The sequence below is a fragment of the Tachypleus tridentatus genome, chromosome 1 (assembly GCF_004210375.1).
Source record: "Tachypleus tridentatus isolate NWPU-2018 chromosome 1, ASM421037v1, whole genome shotgun sequence".
Classification (NCBI taxonomy): Eukaryota; Metazoa; Arthropoda; class Merostomata; order Xiphosura; family Limulidae; genus Tachypleus; species Tachypleus tridentatus.
In genome coordinates, this window is record NC_134825.1 from 150,762,243 (window position 1) to 150,787,850 (window position 25,608).

The following is a 25,608-nucleotide window of genomic DNA, read 5'->3' on the forward strand; positions in this document are numbered from 1 at the left end:
TCGAAACCTGCTGTGTCACTGGGGAGCTGGAGAGAGAGAAAGAGATTTCTATCGCGCAACCCGCAGGTTGCAAAGTCGATAGCTCTAACCACCGTTCAATGCCAAGCCTGTTTATTGTTGGCTTAGAGGAAACTAACGGATATGTTAAGGCTCAATGGTTTTAAAGAACAAGTACCGTATCTTTTATTCAATATGTAAATAAACCTGAAAATCTTACCAATTTAACACACTCAGATAGTCATAAACTAGACTTACCACATACTTGAATAGCAGGTAAATAGACAATACCCTATTCTTTATTTGATGTGTGGCCCGGCATGTCAAGAAGGTCAGGTCGCTCGACTCATAATCTAAGGGGCGCAGGTTCGAATCACCGTTACACCAAACATGCTCGCCTTTTCTGCTGTTGGTAAAAGATAGTCCAAGAGTTGTCGGTGGGTGGTGATTGACTAACTGCCTTCTCTCTAGCTTTACACTTGTAAATTAGGGACGGCTAGCGCAGATAGCCCTCGTGTATCTTTGTGCGAAATTCAAACCAAACCTTTCAGCTGTGGGAACATTATAACGTGATGGTCAACCTCAGTATTCGTTCGTAAAAAGAGTGACCGAAGAGTTTTAATTGATGTTTTCAAGTACTCCTTTCCTTGTAATCTATCACTTCTAGCTTGTGAACAACTAGTGCAAATAGCGTTCGAGAAATTCAACAGATAGAAAAACAGGCAAACAAAAATCAAAATGAATAAGGATATAGCTTAAGAACTCTAGAGAAAAAAATTGAAGAGTGATATGTCTTACTAGTTCAAGAGCACAAAATAGATGGGATGGACTCTACCAACTTAAGATATTTAAATTCATAAGTAACTATTTCTTTCTGAATATAGAGAGTTGAGGTAAAACAAACCAATTGTATTTTTCATAAATATACTAACTGTACCTGATGATGCCTTTAGTGGAGAAACAACGGACGTAGTAAAACATGTAATTGTGAAACGTACAATTGTCTTGTTTTTCTTCAATTCTGTAATTATGGAGTTTCACCAAGTACCAAAGGTTTCAAGTATCGATTATTAAAATATCAGTTTACAAAACATAGAATTGTATCGTCCTTTTGTTTTGGACTCGGCATGGCCAGGTGGTTAAGGCACTCGACTCGTAATCCGAGGGTCGCGGGTTCGAATCCCCATCGCACCAAACATGCTCGCCCTTTCATCCGTGGGGGCGTTATAATGTGACGGTCAATCCCAATATTTGTTTGTAAAAGAGTAGCCCAAAAGTTGGTGGTGGGTGGTGATGACTAGCTGCCTTCCCTCTGGTCTTACACTGCTGAATTAGGGACGGTTAGCGCAGATAGCCATCGTGTAGCTTTGCGCGAAATTCAAAACTAACCAAACCTTCTGTTTTGCATAGTATGCTTTTAACATGTACGTTACATCCTACGGTCTGTTTCTACAACGATTTCTTTTTTCCTTCTTTCATAGTATAATAGACTACGTATTTGGAGTTTACAGGAAACAACGGAAGTTAAAATAAATTCTTAACACATGTGTCAGTGGTGTCGCTAGTTTTTTTTAAGTCTAAGTTAGTCATTAAGCCTAATTATTATTCCGTAGCATGCTCCATTTTTGATAGTTACTGAAGTGGATTTAATTAGAAGTATTAATGTGGAAAACACTCTCGTAAACTTTGGAATCACTAAGATTTTAAAATATTTATGTTTAATTAATTCAGTTAGATAATTTTACAAAGTATTAAGTCTTAAATGCACGTTATTCCTGATTGTTATTAAAAGAATACGAGTGTAAGGGAGAAACTCCCATAAAGCGGTAATTGATTGACTTGAATTTCGCGCAAAGCTACACGAGGGCTATATGCGCTATCCGTTCCTAATTTAGCAGTAGAAGACTCTTGGGCTATTCTATTACCAAATAACGCCCTCACGGCTGAAAGGGCGAACATGATTTGGTGCGACAGGGATTCGAATCCACGACCCTCGGATAAGGAGTCGAATGCGTTAACCACCTGGCTATGCCTGGCCCATAAAGCGGTAATACATGACTTATGTGTAGTAATGGATGACTTATGTAACACGAAATTTTTCATTACATGCTGATTAAAAGATAGTGTTTCAAAAATCTTTCATACGTGTATTGGATTTTTTTCTTATGTTTTTGGTCTCCATTTAGGTTTTTGGTAAACCTTTTACACTACATTTATTTCTATATATATATATATATATATATATATATATATATGTGTGTACATATGTGGGCACGGATACTAACATTTTGAAATTTTTATATTATACGTAGCGTAAGTCCTGCTTTATGTTATATATGTGCTATACCGATATGTGTGTATTTTTGAAAGGTTGTTATGTACACTATACGCAACGTGTGTGTTCGCTACTTAAAACAGACTATCAATCATGTAGCCCGAAGCACTTTAAATGTAAGCATCACTTTTTGTAACATTAACGGTAATCTTTCTACTTTAACATATATGTGTGTATATATATACATAGAGAGAGAGAGAGTGAGGTAACTCACCGGATGGAAGAGTAGACAGACACTTCAATAAACTCACTTCTCGAAGATATGAGGGACAATCAGTCAATTTTATGACCCTTATTTGGATGTAAATCGTTCCAAAAAATGGTATAGGTTTGATACAGCAATCTTATCACAAATTTGTGGGGCTAAAATTCATTGTTATTTACGTCATCATCCCAGTATAGAAATAGGCAGTAAATTACGTAAGTACATGAATAGAAAGGAGACCAACATAATATTGGATGTATAGACAGATGGATGGGTGGGTGTGAGGGGATGTTAACCACATACTGGCGCATCAACCGCATTAACGTGCAATACTGCTTGATAACATTATTAAATACTAACACGATGGAAATACGCAGTAACTGTTAGTTCTTAATATTACGGGGAATATAAATATATATTTTGGTAAGTTATATTGAAATGATTTTGAATATGCATATCAGCAAGTCAGTTGATTACCACAGCCAATATAATTTATAGTGACACTCAGGTCGTTAATACTTGTTCAGATAAGGGATTTTGAAATTTTAAACGTTATAATAGCCCTTGTACGTCACGTCAATGGAAAACAGAACATATGTATCAACTTGGAGAATCAGGACCATCCAGAAATAAACATGTAACAAGTCGTACCCAAGCCGTGGTAAACAAAGAGCGATGTCTTGTAACAAATGAGGGCCCATGAACTCAAAGGTCATTGACAAAAGCCCTGCACGTACCCAGGCAATAATGCGTAACATAATAAAGAAGGATCTTCGTTTGAAAAAGCAACACAAATTACTTCACCAAAATATCCGTTCAATCGTTTCACACCACAACCAGATAGAGAATATTGATGTTGTTCCATACGAAGGTTTTCTGGTCAAGTCACCAGATGCAGCACCTATGGATTTCTGTACGATTAGACTGTTGAAACAAGCGCTGGAAAACTACCATTCTTGTACACTAGATGGATTATGGGGAACGTACAAGAATTACTGTGCTTTATACATGAGAACCTCATAACAAAGCCTCTTGAGCTGGAAAGTATCTGTAGTCAAGATGCATGATCGTAAGAAAAATCATGACTGTACGTGACGACGTGGATTACAACGACGTGATGAGACTTCAAAAGCATGTTGATATCACGTATTCACTGTGTGTGTATATATACACAAACACAAAATTACGCCCTATGTGTGTTTACATTGTCTTGATTCTCAAAACTACTCATACGTATCTGAGTTATATAGTATGTATATCAACTGTACTAACCTCCAAAATTAATATTAATTTAGATAAAGTACTCATCAATTGTGCTTACATTCAACATTACCAAAATACAAATCAATAAAAGCACACATCAAATTTGCTAACTCCCAATATATCGAATATTATTCGGGTAAATTACACATCATTTAATAACCTTAAAAATTATCGACTTGTTGTTCAATGAAACCAAACATCAACTGCTAATTTTGAAAATTATAGTCTTGTTATTTAGTAAGAACAATCATCAAATGTTCTACCTTACAAAATGGGCTCGGCATGACCAGGTGGTTAAGGCATTTGACTCGTAATTTGAGGGTTGTGGGTTCGAATCCCCGTCACGCCAAACATGCTCGCTTTTTCAGCCATGGGGTCGTTGTAATGTGACGGTCAGTCCCACTATTCGTTGGTAAAAGAGTAGCCCAAGAGTTGGCGGTGGGTGGTGATGACTAGCTGCCTTCCATCTAGTCATACACTGTTAAATTAGGGACGGCTAGTGCAGATAACCCTCGTGTAGCTTTGCGCGAAATTCAAAAACAAGCATACATTACCAAAAGAGGAGGAAGAGGTCTCGTGCACCTGACCCTCCTAGGTATTCGAAAATTAACCTACCCAAATACCCACACAGAAGAAGCAAAATGTTGTTCAGTGAAAGGAAACATCAAATATTCTACCTTACATTACCGAAATGTTGTTCAGTGAAAGGAAACATCAAATATTCTAATTTATAACATTATTAAAATATTGTTCAATGAAAGCAAAAATCAACTGTGTTGACTCCCAAAATTACCATAATATTAGCAAAACCGAAATCTTATTTTGAAGTAATTTATCGTTTTATATTACTCTGTATGTATACGAGGTGTTATGAAAGACATAACTTCGAAAAATCGTAAAAATTGCATGTTTACAGGGTCAGAAAGATGAGAGAACGTGTAACGTTTGAAAAAGAATGTACGTCAGTCACTTAAATGACAAATAGTTTTCATTAACTCATTTACTGCAATATAGTATTTTCTAGATCAGTGCCGTAAAAGTTTGAAATTTTGTACCGCTATGAAGAAAACCTACTGCTCTTTAAAATTCCAATCTTCGGGTAAATAATGAGATATGAAAACATGTTTTGTTTTGTCGTTTACTGTGTACCTAAAAATAAAACTGCGCTCAATGGGGAAGCTGTTTATTTATAAACTGTCAGTGATGGAGTCAATCGTTAAGATTATTTATTGTAAATTATTTTATGAATACGTAGACAATAATAACTCGAGAACGATGCTTAATGACAGCTATCTTTTCATTGGTTACATTAATGTTTGCATTTTTCGGAGAAATTTCAATACTGCATTATAAAGCTATACGCTCTCATTGTGTCAATTTTTGCTGGAATCGGAGAAAAACCTAAGTCTGGTTTAGATTTACGGCATTATTAAAGAATGACGTACCGAATGTAAGGTTTTTTTCAATAAATTATAAGAAATAACCTATTTCCTTTACTGTTTTTACTTAAACCTGCCTCGTGAACGAGAAATGTTTAATTTCAGTATTCATCCAGTGAAGCGCTTTTAATCTCACAATCTACTTATCTCGGATCTCTTTCTATTAGTTTTTAAGTCAAACAATATAGTTTGTCTTCATGAGAAGTCAGGTTTATTACTCGTCGTATATTAGAAGCAGGGATATACAGTGAAGTTTTAATGCCCGGAGATATAATATCTCACCGAATTGAAGTTGCACTGTGTTGACGTTATACGTTAGATTGGGGATTCGTCAACCTGAAGGCATTGATATCAACTGTATTCAATACTTCTCAAGGGGGTAGTGAAGATTTCGTGAATTTACCAGCGTCCCCTGACGGGAGATTTTATGTAATATGTGCGAGCACACAAGTTGTGTATAACAATCGATTATTGCATAAAGTTCTGCGCGTGCTTCTCACACTCCTGTTTACTAATAGAATTAACTTTTAACAAATTAAGACACTCATTTTGACAAGAATCTTAGCGACTTAGAGAATAAGAAAATAATGTGAAACAAGGCTAATCCATGACGTAGGTTGAACCACGCTTCCTTGACTGTTTTCAAATCAAGGCTTAGCTTTATCAGCGAAGGGGAGTTACAAACTGTTATTAATTGGCAGGTAACTTGCAGAATTGATTTTAACCGTTTTCTGAGAGTTTAATGCGAGGCGTTCTTAAGAACACTGTTTCTTCTGTGATGTTTTGATCGAATTTTAGTGCTACGCAATGGCCTGTGTCATTATTAAGCTAATAATCGATCAAACAGGTGTGTATCTGGTTAGAAGTTGGAAACAAAAATCTTGTTTGGTAATATAAATTCTCTATTCTTTTTTATGGATTATTTTCAGGTATTTTAAATTCGTAATATATGTCGTTGTATATAGATCTCTGTGTATTATAGAAATCTAGTATTGAAAACACGAACTATTTTTCGCCATCTGTAATAACAACCTACTTATCCTTGGTCATACCCGTGATTCTCTTGTTGTAATTCAAGTGTGGAAATACCAAGAATTGGCCCCATTTGGGAGTATTACATTACAATACTTTCCAACACGAATTATTATATTCCGCTGTTTTAATTGTTGTTGTTTTGAATTAAGTACAAAGCTACACAATGGGCTATCTGTGCTCTGCCAATCACGGGTATCGAAACCCGGTTTTAACGTTGTAAGTCCGCAGACATACCGCTGAACTACTGGGGGGCTTACGCTATTATTAAGTCAAGCACAGTATGAAATTTTAGTGTACCTGTGCAGTTGAAAGCAAGAGAAGTCTTAATTCCACTGTAAAAAAAAAAAAAAAAAAAATTACACGTGGCATTCTTGGGGTAGTAAAGAAAGTTAAATAACTTTGTTACCGAAAACAACTAAATAACACGAGTTTCAATATCCATAAACTAGGAATCTTCCTGGAACTATAAACAAAATAATTCACACACGTATTTTGGTTTACATAAGCGACAAGAACCTTGTTTATAAACTGCCCCAAAGGGAAGTATGCAGTTACACCGGACGATTGTTTGTTTTAAATTTCGTGCAAAGCTACTCAAGGGCTATCTGCGCTAGCCGTCCCTAATTTAGCAGTGTAAGACTAGAGGGAAGGCAACTAGTCATCACCACCCACCGCTAACTTTTGGGCTACTCTTTTACCAACGAATAGTGGGATTGACCATTACATTATAACGCCCCCACGGCTGAAATGGCACGCATGTTTGGTGCGACAGGGATTCAAACCCGCGACCCTCAGATTACGAGCTGAACTCCTTAACTCACTTGTCCATGCCGGGCCTTACACCCGATGAAATACATGTCTGTATATGTGATTGCAACTACTCTCTGTCAATTTATTGTCGTCCTGCCTATGATACAACGTTTTAAAAGATGGCATATGCCATCCAAACATACGTGCCAGTTCTTCACAAGATGTGAGAACAGACAGGAATTTTTGCTGTATATTTCGTAATATACAAGTTGTACCACCAGGTACTTCTTATGTGAACTTTTATGCCTTTGGGTTGTTCAAGCGAATCTCCAGAAGTTGTCGTCCGCGCGCAGTTGATGTATGTAAAACATTGAGGCAAAATTGGCGTAAGTTATTATGCAAAAGTTTCTTGCAGTGGTCCACAATCTGGTCTATCTCACAGAATACCATAGGTTATACATACCTCCAAGACTACAGCCAGAAAACGTAGTCTTATGTCAGTTATGACCATTGAAAACAACGGCTAATAAAATAATAATATCAAAACTGCACCTTTTTCAATTTTAAACCACAAACTAATCTTATTATCTTGTCACTGTACAACTACATTAGAAATATTGCCTTTTGACAACTATATTCCTCTAAGACCACACAAAGCAATAATATTATATCATAACTACGTCTCTTTAAGACCACAGCCATCAATTTAATTTTGTTACTGTCTCATATAGGTTGTCCTATAAGAACTATGTTTCATTAATACCACGCAGAGCAAGATGATTGGGTTGTACTTCTCTTTCGAACCAAAACCATCGTTGTCATCCTGTTAAAGTCTTGTCACATGAAAACTGTAGTAAGAAAGGTTGTTTTATGAGCTGCTATTTCAACGAAGAGTTATTATACATGGACTTCATGCACTCTGTTCACCTTGGGGTATTTAACTCTGGAATGTAGCGTAGACTTACCAGCTGACCAACTGGGGGACTGTGTTATGACACAAACGTTTACTTGAACCACAAATATCAGGCTATTTTATCATGATAATGCCCATTCAAACCATAACTAGTAAGGTTTATGTACGTTAGCTATATTGTATTCAGTACTATAGGAAACAAGGCTGTTTTATCACAATTACGTCATTGTAATTCCGACCAGATGGATGTATCCGGTGATCATCATATTTAATTAAAACCACGGTACACAAATGTAGTGTGTCTCGATCCGCTTTCAATCACTTACCATCAGCAAGGTTATCTCGACACATTTATATGTATATATAAACTCATAACGACTAGTTCTGTCTCAAAAAAATATGTTGACCTTATATTATAGAAGTCCCCCATTACACACATGTGCTCATGTTTTAAAAGTAATGAGATGCAAGTTGGAATTATGGGTTTCACTGTTAATTAGAAATATGATACTTTAATATTAGAGGAAAGGAAACTCTCCAATTTAGAATTATAAGTACAGAATAAAGTGTACATCCACCAGAAAGTTAGTTTTTTTTCACACACACGAAATCATTTTACAATGTCTTAATTCTAGACCCTTTCATGCAACCTAAGAAAGTAAATTTAAACACTCTTCAAATACGTAGACGATTTAACCCTAGAATGTTAAATTTAATCAGTTTTATTTTCGTATGCGGACACTACTAATAGAAAAATAGTGAGTAAACAAGTTGGTAACTTGAGGGTTAAGTAAAAACTGCTTTAAGTTTAATCAGTATGTAGACATCAGTGGTAGTAAAACATTGGGTAAACAAGTTGGTAATTTGAGAGTTACGGCAAGTCTGGTTTGAGTTTAATCGGTTTTGCAGAGTTTCAGTACAATAGTTTTGTATCTTTGATGACGAAAATTTAAACAAAGAAGTTCCACAAGTTTAATCAGTATAAAATAATCATAGAAAAATATTTAAACACTGATTCAAATGCTTATAACTGTTTGCGTTTGAAACTCCATCAGCTTTAAATACTGTTCGTGTGCATTAAACTCAGGATTGCCCCAAGATCAATGAACCTGTCGTTCTGAGCAATGAGCAGACGTTCTAACCTTTTTTTTTAGAGTGGATCGAAAAACTGACAAGTTATTTGAGAATTAGCGCGACTACAGTTTCCAGGAGCTGATATTCGATGTATTGTCAACCGAAGTGTGACATGCAATATATTTTGCATCTAAATATTTAGTAAATGGATTGCTCTTGTTATAATACATACCCATTTATAGTACTAGCGAAACGTATCGAGATTAACAGCAAGTAACAGCTCATCGTCATGTCCACTCGCTGTTCATAACTTCTTCTTTCTTAACACGTTATAACCTGCAGGTATCCACTTATGTTAATAGTGATACATTGTTGGTACCTTCAGATCCTCTTACACGTAATAACCTGCAGACAGTTTTTTGTTCTAGAGCATTGTTAGTACGTTGCAGTTTTATACCTGTAGAGTTAAAGAAACAGAATGGGTGTTGTAATACAGCTCTTAGAGTTTTCATGTTGCTGTATACCTAGTACTTTTTTTTTTTTATCGAATTTATCACATTTGAGTTACTACTATGGAGAGAAGTGATCCATTGGTATGTACATTGGTAAATGATATAGATATATAACAAATTAAGATCTATAGATATATAATAAATTAAGATCTATAGATATATAATAAATTAAGATCTCTGTAGCTTTACAAAAGTAAGTGGGAATTAAACTCGTGGAACTTCTGTTTCTTGACACATGTAAAATCGTAAAACTTTGTACAATTATGTGTATACTATATAAAGTTTTTACAAGATATCTAGTGATATTAATCATCAAGTATAGATAAACACATGTAAGAAAACATTCAAGTGTTTTATATACATATGTGAAACTTAGTTATTCTAACGATGAGATTTGAATTCATATGTATTGAACGTTAGACCTACAACGAAGCATATATAAAGAAATAGGGTTACACATAATAAAAACTTTATTGATGCAACACGTTATCTGTACTTCGTGTATAATACTCAAAGTAATATTTCATTTCAGACAGATTCGATATTTAGGGAAGAAAAATCTTTTGACATTATTTTATCTTTGTCCTCTGAAAAATATGTATTTTCCACATCAGGATCATAATAATCAGATCTGGCAGCCAATAGAATTCTCGGTAAAAATGAGTGTTTTTTACAACCAGATTTCTATGTTACTGGACGTATAATATATTGCGCAGCTTATTGGATAACAACACTGACATTGATATATGACCTCAGGTTCCATAATGAAATCACTAGTTCAGTCAGTTGGTATGACGCTACCAAAGCGTACGTTTGTCACGTTACGAAGATCCGTGATGTTTGTAAGTATCCAGTGAAACGTGTGACTCCATGCGGTACCGGAAAATACAGTTGCCCTAATAGTGACGTAGTCGTTCTTAATTTGAATAAGAATGTTTGTATTACTTAAAGGGAAGAAGAGCAGTGTTTGAATGTCATGTAAACACCGCGTGATGGAGATCGGAACGCAGAGAAAAGTTGAGAAATAGCTTTAAATTAGCGATTTAACCGCATCAGTTAAAACTGATTGACTTAGGTTATAGTAATTTAACACGTTAATCAAATGAAGCCGATCAGTTGAAAAGTAGCCAGATACTACAACACTATTTAAAACGAAAGTGAATACCGCTTGCAAAACGTAAATATTTTATGGTCAAATCGCATAGTACTCGATATCGTTTTTAGCTCGATTTTAAGTCACAGAACTCGATGGCCAGGTTGTGTCGAGGCAGAGACATACGAAACGAACTTATGTTCCGAATTATTAAACTTCAGCACATATGATTCATGTTTGTTTATTTTGAATTTCACGCAAAGCTACACGAGGGCTATCTACACTAGATCGTACCTGATTTAGCAGTATAAGACAAGAGGAAAGGCAGTTAGTTAGTCATTATCACTCACCCCTAACTCTTGGGTTACTCTTTTACCAACGAACAGTGAGATTACCCCACGACTGAGAGGTAGAGAGGGGAAACATATTTGGTATGAAGAATAGTCAATCAAGTTCGTCACTCTCAGATTACGAGTGGAGCACCCGAAGCACCTGGCCATGCCGGGCCATATAATTCATGAACTCGTTTGTAATTTTTAAAACAACAAAAATAATAAAAACTCCATGTCGAAGTTAAACTTATAACAGTATTACTATAGGCGTAGATAAAATCACAACCTATATATCTACAAAGTAATTTTATTAACTCGGTGTTTTGCTATTACACTTATCGATACTGTACAAGTTCACTAATTATATCACTTAGGATATTGATGGCTCCTGATTAAGCTGTAATAGCGAATTATTGAGCTAATAAACTTATATTCTTGAGCTAGGCCAGGTAGTTAAAATACTCGACTCATAATCCGAGGGTCACGGGTTCGAATTCCCATCACACCAAACATGCTCGCCCTTTCAGCCGTGGGGGCGTTATAGTGTTCTGTCAATTCCACTATTCGTCAGTAAAAGAGTAACCCAAGAGTTGGCGATGGGTGGTGATGACTAGCTGCCTTCCCTGTAGTCTTACACTGCTAAATTAAGGACGGCTAGCGCAGATAGCCCTAGAGTAGCTTTGTTGAAATTAAAAAACACAAAACAAACATTCTTGTGCTATGGGTCGTAGTTTTGTTAACATTTGTAGAAATGACTTAATAAACTTCAGTTTGCGTTATACAAAGCTAAGTATAATAATTATACCGGTATTACTTTACACATTTTCATGTTTAATGTAATTGCAGATACTCATCATAACCTTGGTGCTTTTGTAAAATACATATTTCTTCAAACCAGAACTCAAGGTAGATATACCTTCGGAGAGGTTTAGATTGAGAGATTTCTTTGTAATGTGAGATATTGTCACTGACAGCATCGATGCCATAAACCCTGTATTTCAGATTGTAATATACATTTAACACGTGTCTGTTTTCCTGGCAACATACAGTTGTTTATATTTCCTTCTTTTTAAAACCTGAATCTAAATTATTACTATACACGTGTCCACTTTTTAACGAAATATTTATCGTAACTAGATCTAGTTGTTCTGAAAAATCTCTTTTAGATGTGGATTGTTCATACTTTTGGGCATGCTGTTTTTAAACATTGTGTAAAATTTATTTTGTAAAGAGCTAAATATATACTCCATATCAAAAACCTAAACAGGATTTAGCCTATTTCAATCCGTCTGACTGTCTTAGATATTCGTTTGGTATCACAGATTGGAAGAAAGCACAAAGTTTTTATTAACTGTTGTTTGAAGAATCAGAATCCTTTTGTCTGATTTCTGCCGGAACTTTTCGGTTCTGAGGTCCTTCACTTATATTAGGAATTGATATTTATATGACGTAGTCAAGGGCATTACTCATTTCTGGGCCCATATGTAAACGTTAACCACAGAAGCAAAAAAATCACGCATAATAAAGCGTTTAAGATTAGAAAAAAAAAAGATTCCAAAACCATGCCAAAAACAATCCGCAAAGTGGAAAGAGTGGTTACGAAAGAGAGCCCTTCAATCCAAAAAGTTTGTCATGAAGCAGGGTGTATCCTCTGTTACGTTAACGACGTAATAAGCAAGAATTCTATGTCGACGACTGCTTCCAGTTCTATATACTTTCAGCCACATCTGGAAACATTTTTTTTCAAGAAAGAAGAAACAGGATTATCAACAGTCGGTTTGACCACACACCCGCCAAGTCTTGCATTACAGCTCCAATCGACTTTTGGTCGATTGATCTTCTTGGAAACGAATGTTGTTTTACAGTAGAGAATTTATAGAAAATAGGTCAAGATGTATGGTTCATGATTGACCTCGCCTTTCTCTCTTTCTAAAAATTTAAATGTAGACATGAAAATTGATAGTGTTTATAATTAATTTGACAACTTTGCTAAGAACAGTGTTTCAGGCATCGAGAGATTCTACTAGATTAACAGGTTTAGGGTAAGCCAAAATTATTATACTAAGTAACATTACAAAATTATTCAACCTTAGTGTCCTATCAACGTCTTACTGTTCTCTTCGGTTATTCTTTTTTTGTTGCTGTTGGTTAATTAAGGTTGAAATTGTGTCTGCTATCGGACAGGATTAAACAAAACCTGCTTCGTTCCACTTTTGCAAAAAGTAAGAAAATTTGTAAACAGAACTTAATATCAGATGTTTATTTTTAACTAACTATTGTTAAGCTTGTAAAAGCGCAAGAATATCAGAATTCTGTCGCTTGTGGCCCGGCATGGCCAAGCGTGTTAAGGGTGCGACTCGTAATCTGAGGGTCGCGGGTTCGCATCCCCGTCGCGCCAAACTTGCTCGCCCTTTCAGCCGTGAGTGCGTTATAATGTTACGGTCAATCCCAATTTTCGTTGGTAAAAAGAGTAGCCCAAGAGTTGGCGGTGGGTGGTGATGACTAGCTGCCTTCCCTCTTGTCTTACACTGCTAAATTAGGGACGGCTAGCGCAGATAGCCCTTGAGTAGCTTTATGCGAAATTAAAAATACAACTGTCGCTTGTTTTGTTTGTGATTACGGCTAGAACCGGAACTCAGAGTGAGAATGAACCTACCAGGAAAACGTAAGTTAATTATCGAAATAGTCTGTAAAGTATTTGAAATAAATATGGGTGACTAATAAAATGTCTGTGGCTCATGAGTTGTTTTTCCTTTTTTCATGTATCCGTAGATACTTGTACGGCTCCCTGTCACACCAAACATACTCGTCCTTACGGCTCCCTGTCACACCAAACATACTCGTCCTTTCAACCATGAGGACGTTATAACGTGGCGGTCAATCCTACTATTCGTTGGTAGAAGAGTAGCCCAAGAGTTAGCAGTGGGTATTGATGACTGACTAGCTGCCTTCCCTCTAGTCGTACATTGCTAAATCAGGGACGGCTAGCGCAGATACCCCTCGTGTAGCTTGGCGTGAAATTAAAAAAAAAAAACCAACCATATAATTTAATTTTATTAACATAAATACCATACGAATGTAAACTGAGTGAAATGAGATAACTGTTGGTACAATACACAAGTTACGATTGGCGAGTCTGAGTTTATATTTAAATAAAGGTTTAAATGGGCAGTTGTTTTTTTTTCTCTTTATATTTTCTTTAAGTAGATCTGATTCAATGGTTAACAGTGTAGCCTTTCTCATTTTATCATAAACGCATACTGCATAATCTTCAACGAAAGCACTGATGTGGTGTAACTACGTTGGGTTAGGTTAACTATTCAACTATTCGAGTTATATGTGATTAAGATTGTTTACCCAGTTTTTGTGTTCATCTGTTTAGTGCATATGAGTGTGTGACTATATGAAATGTATAATATGCATGCTAAATTTATTCTTCAAATGAGTATGCTACTGTTAATACAAGCTTTCGTTATATATGTCTGTGGTTGTAAATTGTAAACTCTGTTCTTGGCGAGGTCAAAATCTCAAGACTTATTTTGCAAAGTCCCAGTTTCTCTCTCGGTCACTATCGGAACGAGTGCACTACTGATGAAAGATCTAAGTTGTTGCCCAGCTGTTTTTGTGATTCTTTAATCTCTCGAGGCCTTTAGGAGCAGCAGTATTGACTGCTGAGTGTTCTTCTCTCTTGTCTATCATCTCCGTTCAAACCACGGAATCCTCATCCGTGACCGGCATCGTGCCGCCACTCAAATGAGTTCTCCTTTCAACCTTACTCGTGCATGAAGGTTTCTCAATTGTTCACTTTTGAATATGGAAATACAGATGACGTGACTTTAGTTTGAAATAAGTATTCAGAAAATATCACTGAGTGTGAGAAGTCTGCTGCTTGTTAAACACGGTAAGAGATTATTGTGTTGATAAGGCCTGACCTCAAACTCTTGTTGTTACGTTTACTGTGCTTCTACTTCGTGGTGTGCTTTATGGGACTAAGAAGTAGTTAAGTTTCTTGAAGTGTGTGCGTTTGTGTTAAGGGCATTACCAGTAACGAATTTCCAAATCTCAATATTTGTAGTGTTTCAAGTATCCCAGTATTTGTTGATCCGGGATGTGTTTGTCTAATACATTGTCGTTACATCAGGTATGTTGATAAAAATAACTTTATTTTAAACATTAATTCTACTTTTACTGCGAGCTCGAGTCACGTTTCTCTTTTCTTCGTTTACTCGAGAGTTCGATAGAATGAACAGGCAAAGAAAAACCGTAAGAAATGCGTGTAACTTTAAAAACACACAGAATGTTTCAGTATTTCTGTGAACGATCGTCAAATATTGACTATAAGAATTGTAGATAAAACAAGACTTTCCTGATATACATGAAACATCCAGTTCCAGCTATCCTCAGAAGAAGTTGAAATAGAGCGACTGTAAAACTGTTCAAAACAGAACGTTCTCGATATTGGAAGTGCACAGTCTCTGTTAGAGATGTTAAAATATTGACTCTTAACATTTCTATATTGAACGTTCTCATTCTGCGACATGAAGGATACGCGCTAAACGTGTGACATTATGTGCACGTACTCCAATTAATATAATAATTATTTTCACTTCAGAGGAAGCTTAATAGCTTCCGTGGGGGAGCAAAAAGCCATCAACCAGTTGTAATTCCTCGGGTCAGAAGAATGAACCACTATAGGAAGTCATTATTATCTGACTTAGCTGCCCAGAGACTGAGATGAAGAGTCCCTCCAAGAAGAAAATTAGTTTCCCTGCTAATGGCACTGACAGTAGTGAGTTGTACTAGAATAGACGGAGGGTGCTGAGTCAGACTGAAGACTACAGCGTCTATTGGCAGTCATCCTGGTATCAGTAGCCGTACGTTATCGTGCGTAGCTAATAATCTCACCTTTCCTTAAAACCCACTTAGAATGTGATCGTTAACTCGAGGTCATTCTCGGCTTGATGTAGGTTCTTCTCTAGTACTTTGATTTTGCGACAAAACTGTGTAACATTTTTACGTTCTCAACTATTTCAACATCAGAAAAGAATGAAACACATTTGCCGGTCAAGTCTCTTTCAAGTTTAAGGTTCTTAAGGAGTTAAACTTCAGTGTGATTAACAATACCACTAAGTATAAGGTTACGTTTTAGTCTTTAGTAGTTGAATATCCCAAACGGAGCTTAGTAATTAATTATAAAGAATAGTACGAATGAAATTATATGGAGCATGTAACAGACGTTCCTAGAGAGCTAAAGGTACAAAAACACGCGATAATAATTACACCAAGTTTATAATATACTTTTTAACTACCGACAGTGAATGGTATGAAGTATAGCACATTCTGTTTTACTGAAGATTGAATTTTGAAGATTCCAAAACATTTTTGACTGCTTCATATAAATACGTTCATGTCGTTCTTTGTAATTAAATTGCGTTTCCAAAAAATGAGCTTGAACTTGTCATAGTATATTAATGACCAGAAAAGAACGTTTTACACGGTACAGTTTTCGTTAATCATGAAACTGACAACTTTGGTGTTCGTATAAAACCATTCCCGTTCAAAATAGATGTGGTCATGTGTGCTAGAAATTACCATCTTCGAGACTGAGAACCTTTTGTTATCAAACTGAGGGGGAAGGTGTGTGAACATGCTGATTTAATTCTGAGTTATTTGTAAAACTGTTCACTTAACGAAATAAAAGGTAGCCCTAACTTTCTTTACCCATTTATAATTTGATAAAATAAAACACGTCTCATATAAATATGTTCAGAAGTATTAGAAAACTTCGCTACTTCAAAGTTTGTTATATTTAAAATATACATTTTGTTTCGTATTGATAGAGGCGCTTGTGATGCCTGATTTAATATAGATTACACATAAACGTTTACCTTTCGTGATACCGATTAATTGCGTGTGTGGTGATGTATATTTTTTACTACAGTGCTAAATTTGTATATTTTAACCTCGGCCCGACATGGCCAAGCGTATTAAGGCGTGCGACTCGTAATCTGAGGGTCGCGGCTTCGCATCCCCGTCGCGCCAAACATGCTCGCCCTTTCAGCCGTGGGCGCGTTATAATGTGACGGTCAATCCCACTATTCGTTGGTAAAAGAGTAGCCCAAGAGTTGGCGGTGGGTGGTGATGACTATCTGCCTTCCCTCTAGTCTTACACTGCTAAATTAGGGACGGCTAGCACAGATAGCCCTCGAGTAGCTTTGTGCGAAATTCAAAAAACAAACAAACAAACAGTTTTAACCTCAAGATTTTTGTGACGACATGTAATCACAGTAGGCTAATGGTTAAAATGTCTAGTTGCATCTGCATTATTGGAATTGGAATAATTTGCTTGTTTTAACATTTCGATTGTACTGCTGCATTATCACTGTGTTACAGTATGTGTATCTTAGAGTCGGTTTTTAACAGTGTTTGGCATTTTCAGTGCTATTGTCACATGGACTAAACGGTCAGTTCAGAAACTCGCAAAGCTCATTTTAGGTTTAGCCATCCCTCATCTAGAAGTGATGAACAAAGGGAATGCAACCAGTCAGTAGCACTCGTCGTCTAGATGGCTACTTTAAACCGAATAATAGGATTGAGTGTCACTTTCATAAGATGTTCATAGCTCAAAGCACATAACGTGTTTAAAGGCGTGTTTCAATTTCAAATCTTTGACCGTTCAATCCGCAACTTGGCACCTTTACAATGCGTCACATCGTCGGGTTTTGTTCTGTTGAATGTTTGTAGTTTATCTATAACTTCTTGATTGGTTTGATAACAGCTGTTGTCACAATCCCCCATATCCACATTCCGTTACCAAATACGAAACGATAAATGTAGGTGTTTTTGATTAGCTGCCTTAATTCTAGTTGGTGTCTATCAGTCCAAAATTAGGACAGCTAGCGCAAATAATCATTGGGTAACTTTATGCGAAATTCAACCAAACAGACAAACAAAACATGGGATATGTGTGTGCGCGCGCGTGCATGCGTGAAATAATTTATCAAAAAAATTGTTACAATTTTTTCACCCTAATTGGCTTATAAATTTCAGCACATAATATAAAAATATAAGTAAAAAAACTAGTAACACTACTCACTGTACTGTTCTTTTAACCGATATTTTAATTTAAAAATATTTTTTTACTGTGAATAACTTCAGTGCATTATTCTTGAGTGCGCAATTGTACAATCTGGCATTGTTTTGGTTTGGTTTGTTTTGAATTTTGCGCAAAACTACTGGAGGGCTATCTGCGCTAGTCGTCCCTAATTTAGCAGTGCAAGACTAGCGGGAAGGCAGCTAGTCATCACCACTCACCGCCAACTTTTGGGTTACTCTTTTGCCAACGAATAGTGGGATTGACCGTTAAATTATAACGCCCCCAAATTTGAAGGGCGAGCATGTTTGGTGTGACGGAGATTCGAATCCGCGACCCTTGGGTTAGGAGTCAAGTGCCTTAACTACCTGGCCATGCCGGGTCTTGGCATTGTTTCTGTTTGTTCTTGTTTGTTTGAAAGTTTTGCTGTATTATATTCTTGACATATTTTTTGACAAATATCTTGGTATTATTTTCGAAGTTGGCTAAACACTGACTAGTAACTGTTTTCTTTAATAAACTGTTATCGTTTAAATTTATTTAGATAATATATGGTATGAAGAAATGTAGTTGGGGCTACGAGAAAAAGCTTGTCAAAAGACGGATATTAAAACGAAAACGCGAAATTGATAAAAATTGTAACTTTCATCATACAATGTTACCAAGTGGTTTGTTTTGAATTTATACGAGGGCTATCTGCGCTAGTCGTCCCTAATTTAGCAGTGAAAGACTAGACGGAAGGCAGCTAGTCATCACCACCCACCGCCAACTCTTGGGTTACTTTTTTACAAAAGAGATAGTAGGATTGGCCCCAAAATAATAACGTCCCCACGGCTGAAAGAGCCAGCGTGTTTCGTGTGACGGGGATTCAAACCCGCAACTCTCAGATTGCTAGTCGAGTACCTTAACCATCTGGCCATGCCATACTATTTTCGACCAATTTTCTAATATTTACAGTCACTCCAGATTTTTAACTAACTAAACTAGCTTTACCTGTCATTGTAGTGCATTGTTTTTACAGTGTAAATTTGCCTAAAGCCCTGATTGGTTTCTTTATATTGTGGAATTAGTGATTTATGAAGTATGTGGACTTATTGTTGAGTCATCGATTATACAAGACCGGTACGATCAACATCGATTCCTCATAATGTTGAGATATATGCTTTGCTGTGCATTTCAATTCTTTTTCCTTACAGCCCTCCAGTGAACCAATAAGGTAGGTTTACAGACTGACAACTCTAAAATTCTTGTTTCGATTCACTTCAGTGGACACAACGTAAAAAGCCTGTTGTGTGTAGCTTTGTCTTACAAACTAACGAAAAAGAATTCATTTTCTAATGACATCAAATGTAAACACCATCTTGTGACCGCTTTCTTTACTTTCTTTCATGTCATAATGAAGTGTTTTTATATTAAATAGTAACAGAGACCATTTGTCGTCTGTTACGTATTATAATTTAATTGAGACGGAAATTTTAATTCTAATTTAACGATTATTTGAATTTCGATATGTATCAAATTTATGATATTTGCCAATAAGATTGATACACACAATTATATTTTGCAATACACACAGCAATACAATTTATAATAACGCATATTACAGATAATTATTACGAACAGTTATTTATATAAAACAGTTTTACAAGTTTACAGATAATACTGAGTTTTCGGTCTAGAACTCAGTATGTTATTGATGATCCAAGTCTATGACGAGCAAAGTAATTCTGAACTGAGGTTGTCACACCTCGCTTAAGCTAGCTTGGTTGGCCTCACACCGGTTACAAGCTCACTTATTACGGAGGAAGATATTTAATGTCCTCGCAGAAATAATAACTTCCGAGGTTAAGTCATTATAGTTGAATGGTTTGTAATGATAGAAATCTATAAACGTTTTTGGTTAAATTCTGTAGTTTTCCGATTACTAAACGTTATTTACAATTATATCATTTTAGCTTACCAGCAATGATAATCTGTCCGTTGGCGCAATGGTTTATATAGTTTAAGGCGAGATTCTTAAATGTTCAACAATGTTTGAAACACACTAGCGTTTTCATGAAACAAATATTGTTGATTCTTACTCTCAAGAATGTTTTACAAATTTAAAAAAACAGGCAAGACTTGCGCAATACACATCCAACAATATACGTAACATGTATAAAATAACTGCACTGAAACAAACGTAGGTATTAAACCAAACGTATAACGCTAAATCCGTTACACCGTCAAATAAGTGTCTTTATTCCATCAGTATTTCTTTAAATACAGGATTTCTAGAATAATACAAAAATTATATTTGCAGACATCGAAGTCCACCTGTCTTAGGCCTAACATTAGTTTAGGCTTTATTTAGTACTGTCTGTTTTCGATAAAGGGATAGATTAATATCGTAACAAGTATACATTTTTAGCCACAGCATAGCGGCTCATAGAATAATTTTGATTTGTTTAGAATTTCGTGCCAAGCTACTCGAGGGATATCTGCGCTAGCCGTCCCTAATTTAGCAGTGTAAGACTAGAGGGAAGGCAGCTAGTCATCGTCACCCACCGCTAACACTTGGACTACTCTTTTACCAAGGAATAGTGGGATTGACCTTTACATCTATAACGTCTACACGGCTAAAAGGGCAAGCATGTTTGGTGTGACGGGGATTCGAACCCGCAACCCTCAGATTACGAATCGATTGCCTTAACCACCTGGACGTGCTGACCCAGTAGAATAGTTCTGAATATCTCATTAAAATTTTTTATCTCATAGCTCTGTAATCTCTAGGCCGATTTGTGATCTAATTACAGTTTTGGCAGCAGGGAGTCAGACCCTTTCGATTGGTGTGTTTAACAACGCCTAAGGTTTCATAGCTTAATTTGCTTTAATTTTGTCTAAAATAGTTTCAGTTTGATGATAGGCTGATAGTGATACTGATGAGTAATAAAATCGAATCGAGTGTACGCGCACCCCACGTTTGGTATTGCTGTAAAATATATCTAACAACAAGGTGAATAAAATCCCGTGTATAATCTTACTTCGAGGCCCGGCATGGCCAGGTGAGTTAAGGCGTTCGTTTTGTAATCTGAGGGTCATGGGTTCGAATTCCCGTCGCACCAAATATGCTCGTCTTTTCAGCCGTGGGGGCTTTATAATGTTATGATCAATCCACTATTCGTTGGTAAAAGAGTAGCCCAAGAGTTGGCGGCGAATGATGATGACTAGCTGCCTTCCCTCTAGTCTTACACTGCTAAATTAGGGACGGCTAGCGCAGATATCCCTCGTGTAGCTTTGCGCGAAATTCAATAAACAAAACTAATCTTTCTGGAAAGAATTTCAGGTTCTGCGGCTACTGAGGATTTTCTGTTTGTTTTAGTTTAGTTCGAGTTAAACACTACCGTACTTAATACTATCAATACATTTATAATGTTATTCCACGACCTAACGTTGTACCTTTAAAAAAAAAAACTGATTATTTTATAAGGTGCTGAAACAAATGTCTAGCAAAGTATATTTACGCCTGCCTTTTGTTTACGTCCGTGTATGCGCTTTTGCGTAGGAAGGTGCGCGCACATTTTCAGGTAAACAAAAATTGGTTTTATTATATTGGATAATTTAAAAGTGTGAGTTGAAGTCAAATTTAAACCTAGATAAATAACCCAATGAATAATTTTGTAGAGATAGTACAGAAGTTGTGAAAGACGTCTCTTATAGAAGCGTTTCTGAAAGCCCTGAACGTGATCCTGCTTCAGACACCTCGGAATTCACTGCAATGATACCTAACGAAGACTTGTTAACATGGTGTAAAGAAGTAGCCAAGGGATACCGAGGTGTTAAAATAACCAATATGACAACTTCATGGAGGAATGGTATGGCATTTTGTGCAGTCATACACCATTTTCGGCCTGACCTAATCGATTTTTCTGCTCTTTCACCACATGATATCAAAGGAAATTGTAAAAAGGTGCGTTTTTTTCTTTATATGAATATACTATTGCCGCGCCATCTATTTTAACACCCTTGAACTATTGTTCTGATTGAAGGCGCAAGAATAAAGTGAGAATAATTTTGTTTTTGTGGTTTCCTTTTTATATGTGATAAGGTTAAAATATGGTAAAATAGATATAATTTAGAAGAGAAAAGATATTATATTAAAAACTAAGAAATGATGGAGTGCAATGTGTTTCCAGTTGTATCATTATAAAAGCAGGGGATTGGATGTTTCATTAATTATATATAATTAATTATATTGTAATTAAAATTACAATATTAAATTAATTATATGCAAAGATTGTAAAGAAAAATATAATAGCTGTGTCATTGAATCCATTCTGTACAGTTCTAGTATCAATTGCTTTTGTTACCTGAATATAATAAACTATATTTTTTTTAATACAGAACTTATTGTTATTATAAATTAAAATTATTTTCTTAACACTAAATACAACATTTTAGAACTTTTAGAATTTATTTTTGTTTTTTTTTGTGTTTTTTTTTCATTATTGGCCATTTATTTCCTACTCTGATAATACTGATAATTATAGATTAAGATATTTTTAAAGTGACCACTTGTGTAAATTAAGTGTATCTTATTTTCCACTTTAAGGCCTTTGATGCTGCTTTTAGCTTGGGTATTCCCAGACTTATTGAACCTTCTGATATGGTGATATTGGCCATCCCAGACAAACTTGCTGTAATGACCTATCTGTATCAACTTCGTGCTCACTTCACTGGCCTTGAAATAAAAGTTCAACAGATAGGCCAAACAGTCACCGATTCAACATATACAATTCGGGAGCCTGACAGCGATGAAGATAGTTTAGCATTATTCCAGTTTGTCACTCCTTCTGTGCCAGAATCTACTGGAATTTCATTATCTAGTCCACAGAGTGTAACATCAAATTCCAATCTTGAAACTTCCAAACAGTTTACTAAACCTCACCACACAGTTGAGACAAAAAAAGTTAAGTCTAGTCAGAATTTTCCAAAACAAGTATCAAAACCTTTAGGTCATTTCTCCTCAAAGCCAGATAAAGAACTAGAAGAAAAAAAATCTGGTTTAGTTAAACTCAAGAGCAATGATTTCTTAAATTTTCACAAGAACATTCATGTGCCAAAAGATGGCTCATCTGAAGACAAATCTCAACCTAGTAGAAAGGATAAAAAAATGACTTTTCCTCAGGAGAAGCCTAAATTAATGACTCGTAAACAATTAATGAACCCTTTTGACTCTGACGGAGAGGAAGAGGAAGAACTAGCAGCTCAAAGTCAAGTCTCTGGTCTTTCAGATTCTGTGGATGATACTGGATCAGCTGTTGTTACTTCATCAAATTCTAAAAATATGCAAGCTTTCAATCGTGTCTCAGCAACTCGAGAACCTTGCAGAAAACTACAAAAATCAAAAAATTCTGTATTTAAACCGTCCCATTATCCTCACATTGAGAAAAGTGCCTCTGAACCACCTATAGAGAGATCTTCATTTTGGGGGGAAGAAGAAAATTCTGTGGATGGGGTTCCTGGTTTGTTAGATCTGTCACCAACAAAGATGAGTAGAGCCCAGTCACTTCCAAATGGTCAACCTGTGGTACATGTATGTAGTAGTTTTATCACTAACCTGAAAATATGCTGAAATGTTTTAAGCATTATTACAAATTTATCCACTCGTGTATCATAGATTTATATGAAATATTAAGAGTGAAAGGTAAGGTATCATAAGAGTTTCTTTATTAACAAAAGGTTTAATCATAGAAATATGTCTTACATTGGTACTGAAACTTTAAAATACTTTCCTAAATTGTTTAAGATGTTATTTCTACTTTTGGAAAGGTTAGAATGCAGACATGACATACTTTAAAAAGTACAATTTAGTTTATATTAGATGATGTGGTAATAGCCAAAAACTATTTTCATTATATGCTTTGGATTAGCAAGAGCTAAAATAGAACAGTCTATTGAATAAGATCAGGAATGAGGAGTGTATAAATTTGAAATAAATCTTAATGTGAAACAGAAATCAAGAGAATAAATGAAAGAGTAAAAAGGTTTTGGAGTAAGAGGAAAATAAACTCATAGGTTTTCCATTGTTTATAATTACACAAAGAATTGAAATTTGGTACATAGATTTTAATATTTATAAAGAGTCTTACAGAAATATTTGCTCACATCATGCTTAACAAAGAGATATTACCTTGTGCCATTGCCATGAAACATTTTGCACATGTCATAAGACTTTAATGAAACTCTTGCCTTTCCACATACTAATCCCCTGCTAGTACAGTGGTAAATCTACAGATTTATAATGCTAAAATCAGGGGTTCAGTTCCCCTTGGTGGACTCAGAAGATAGCTCGATGTGGCTTTGATATAAGAAAACACTTACACACACCCTTTTCACATGCTAACAGAAATTGCACAACCCTGTGATGTAATCATGGTTAGGCTCTAATCCTATGCCAATAAGAGGGCAAAGCATTTTCTGTGCACAGTATTTCTCAGGTTCATCAGCATTTGAATGCAAGTTAAATCGGTCTTTTTGTTCTCGTTGGCACAGCTTTAATGAAGCGTTCTTAAGAACTAATGTAATTTTTCCACTTTCATTATCATTCATAGTTTTGTTTATTTTTCTTTAATTTTCTTAGTAATGATACTGAAATATAAATTTTAAACATTTCAGGTAGAACTTTGATTCTACTTATCATTTGTTTGATCTTTTCTCTTAATCAACTTTGTAAATTTGGGATATGTGTCATTTTGTTAACCTAGTATACGAATTTCATTACAAACTCTTCAGTATTGTCATTAGACCAATAAACTTGGCCTATGCACCAACAACATACCAGGCCTATTTCCAATATGATATCTCACCTCCAATTGCTTTCTAGATTTATACTGCCCTCTGTTGGCACAGGTTTTTGCTCACTACTAGCCTTGATACTCTCATTTATTTCTGGGTACTAACATGTGGATGATTATGCAGCAACCCTACACCAGTAGGAATGTCACACTACCCCTATCGGAAATTTTTCCTGTATTTTCTCATATTTGTCTTGCTCTGACCACCATTCTCGGGTCAGGACTGGGGTGGGGTCAAACTACTTCACTTTGTCTACATTTGGAGCCCCTTGGTGGTTAATTCTTAAGTTATTTCAGTATGTCTGGTTTTGTACTTTCATTCATTTTCCCCATGGTCTCACAGTTCCATTTTTCTCCTTCTCTGGATCCCATTTTTTTGCCTGCCCTATTTATTCCAGGAGCCTTCATTTCTATTGTACTATGGATGTATGGCTGCTTCTTGTCTCTTCTCAAGGTGACTTAGTCCTACATCCTGAGTTTTTTTCTCCAGAACACTGTCTTGGTGGGTTGGCACAGTGGAGTAATTTTTTCTCCCCTCCTCCAGTTTGTGGTTAATCTGTGAGTGTTTTGCAACTCCCTTCTCTGTCAGGCCCTACATGCTCCACTATAATATGAAATGTCTCATGTGCGGCATTTCTACTCTCCTTCTCCAACTGCCTGACAACTTCTCTCTCTCTCTTTTCCAATAACTTACTTATTCTTTTTAGTCATGTCCTCATGTGTCATTGTCA

The 25,608-nt window shown here is 35.9% G+C and overlaps 1 protein-coding gene across 1 annotated transcript in view; it reads left to right on the plus strand.

The window, feature by feature from the left end:
- Positions 1-25,608, plus strand: part of LOC143227012 (EH domain-binding protein 1-like) — a 127,211-nt gene that overhangs the window by 27,194 nt on the left and 74,409 nt on the right. The window contains exons 2-3 of the mRNA XM_076458561.1: positions 21,705-21,990; positions 22,633-23,616. Of these exons, the coding sequence (XP_076314676.1) occupies positions 21,799-21,990; positions 22,633-23,616 (1,176 nt within the window). The 5' untranslated portion in view covers positions 21,705-21,798. The remainder of the gene's footprint in view (positions 1-21,704; positions 21,991-22,632; positions 23,617-25,608) is intronic.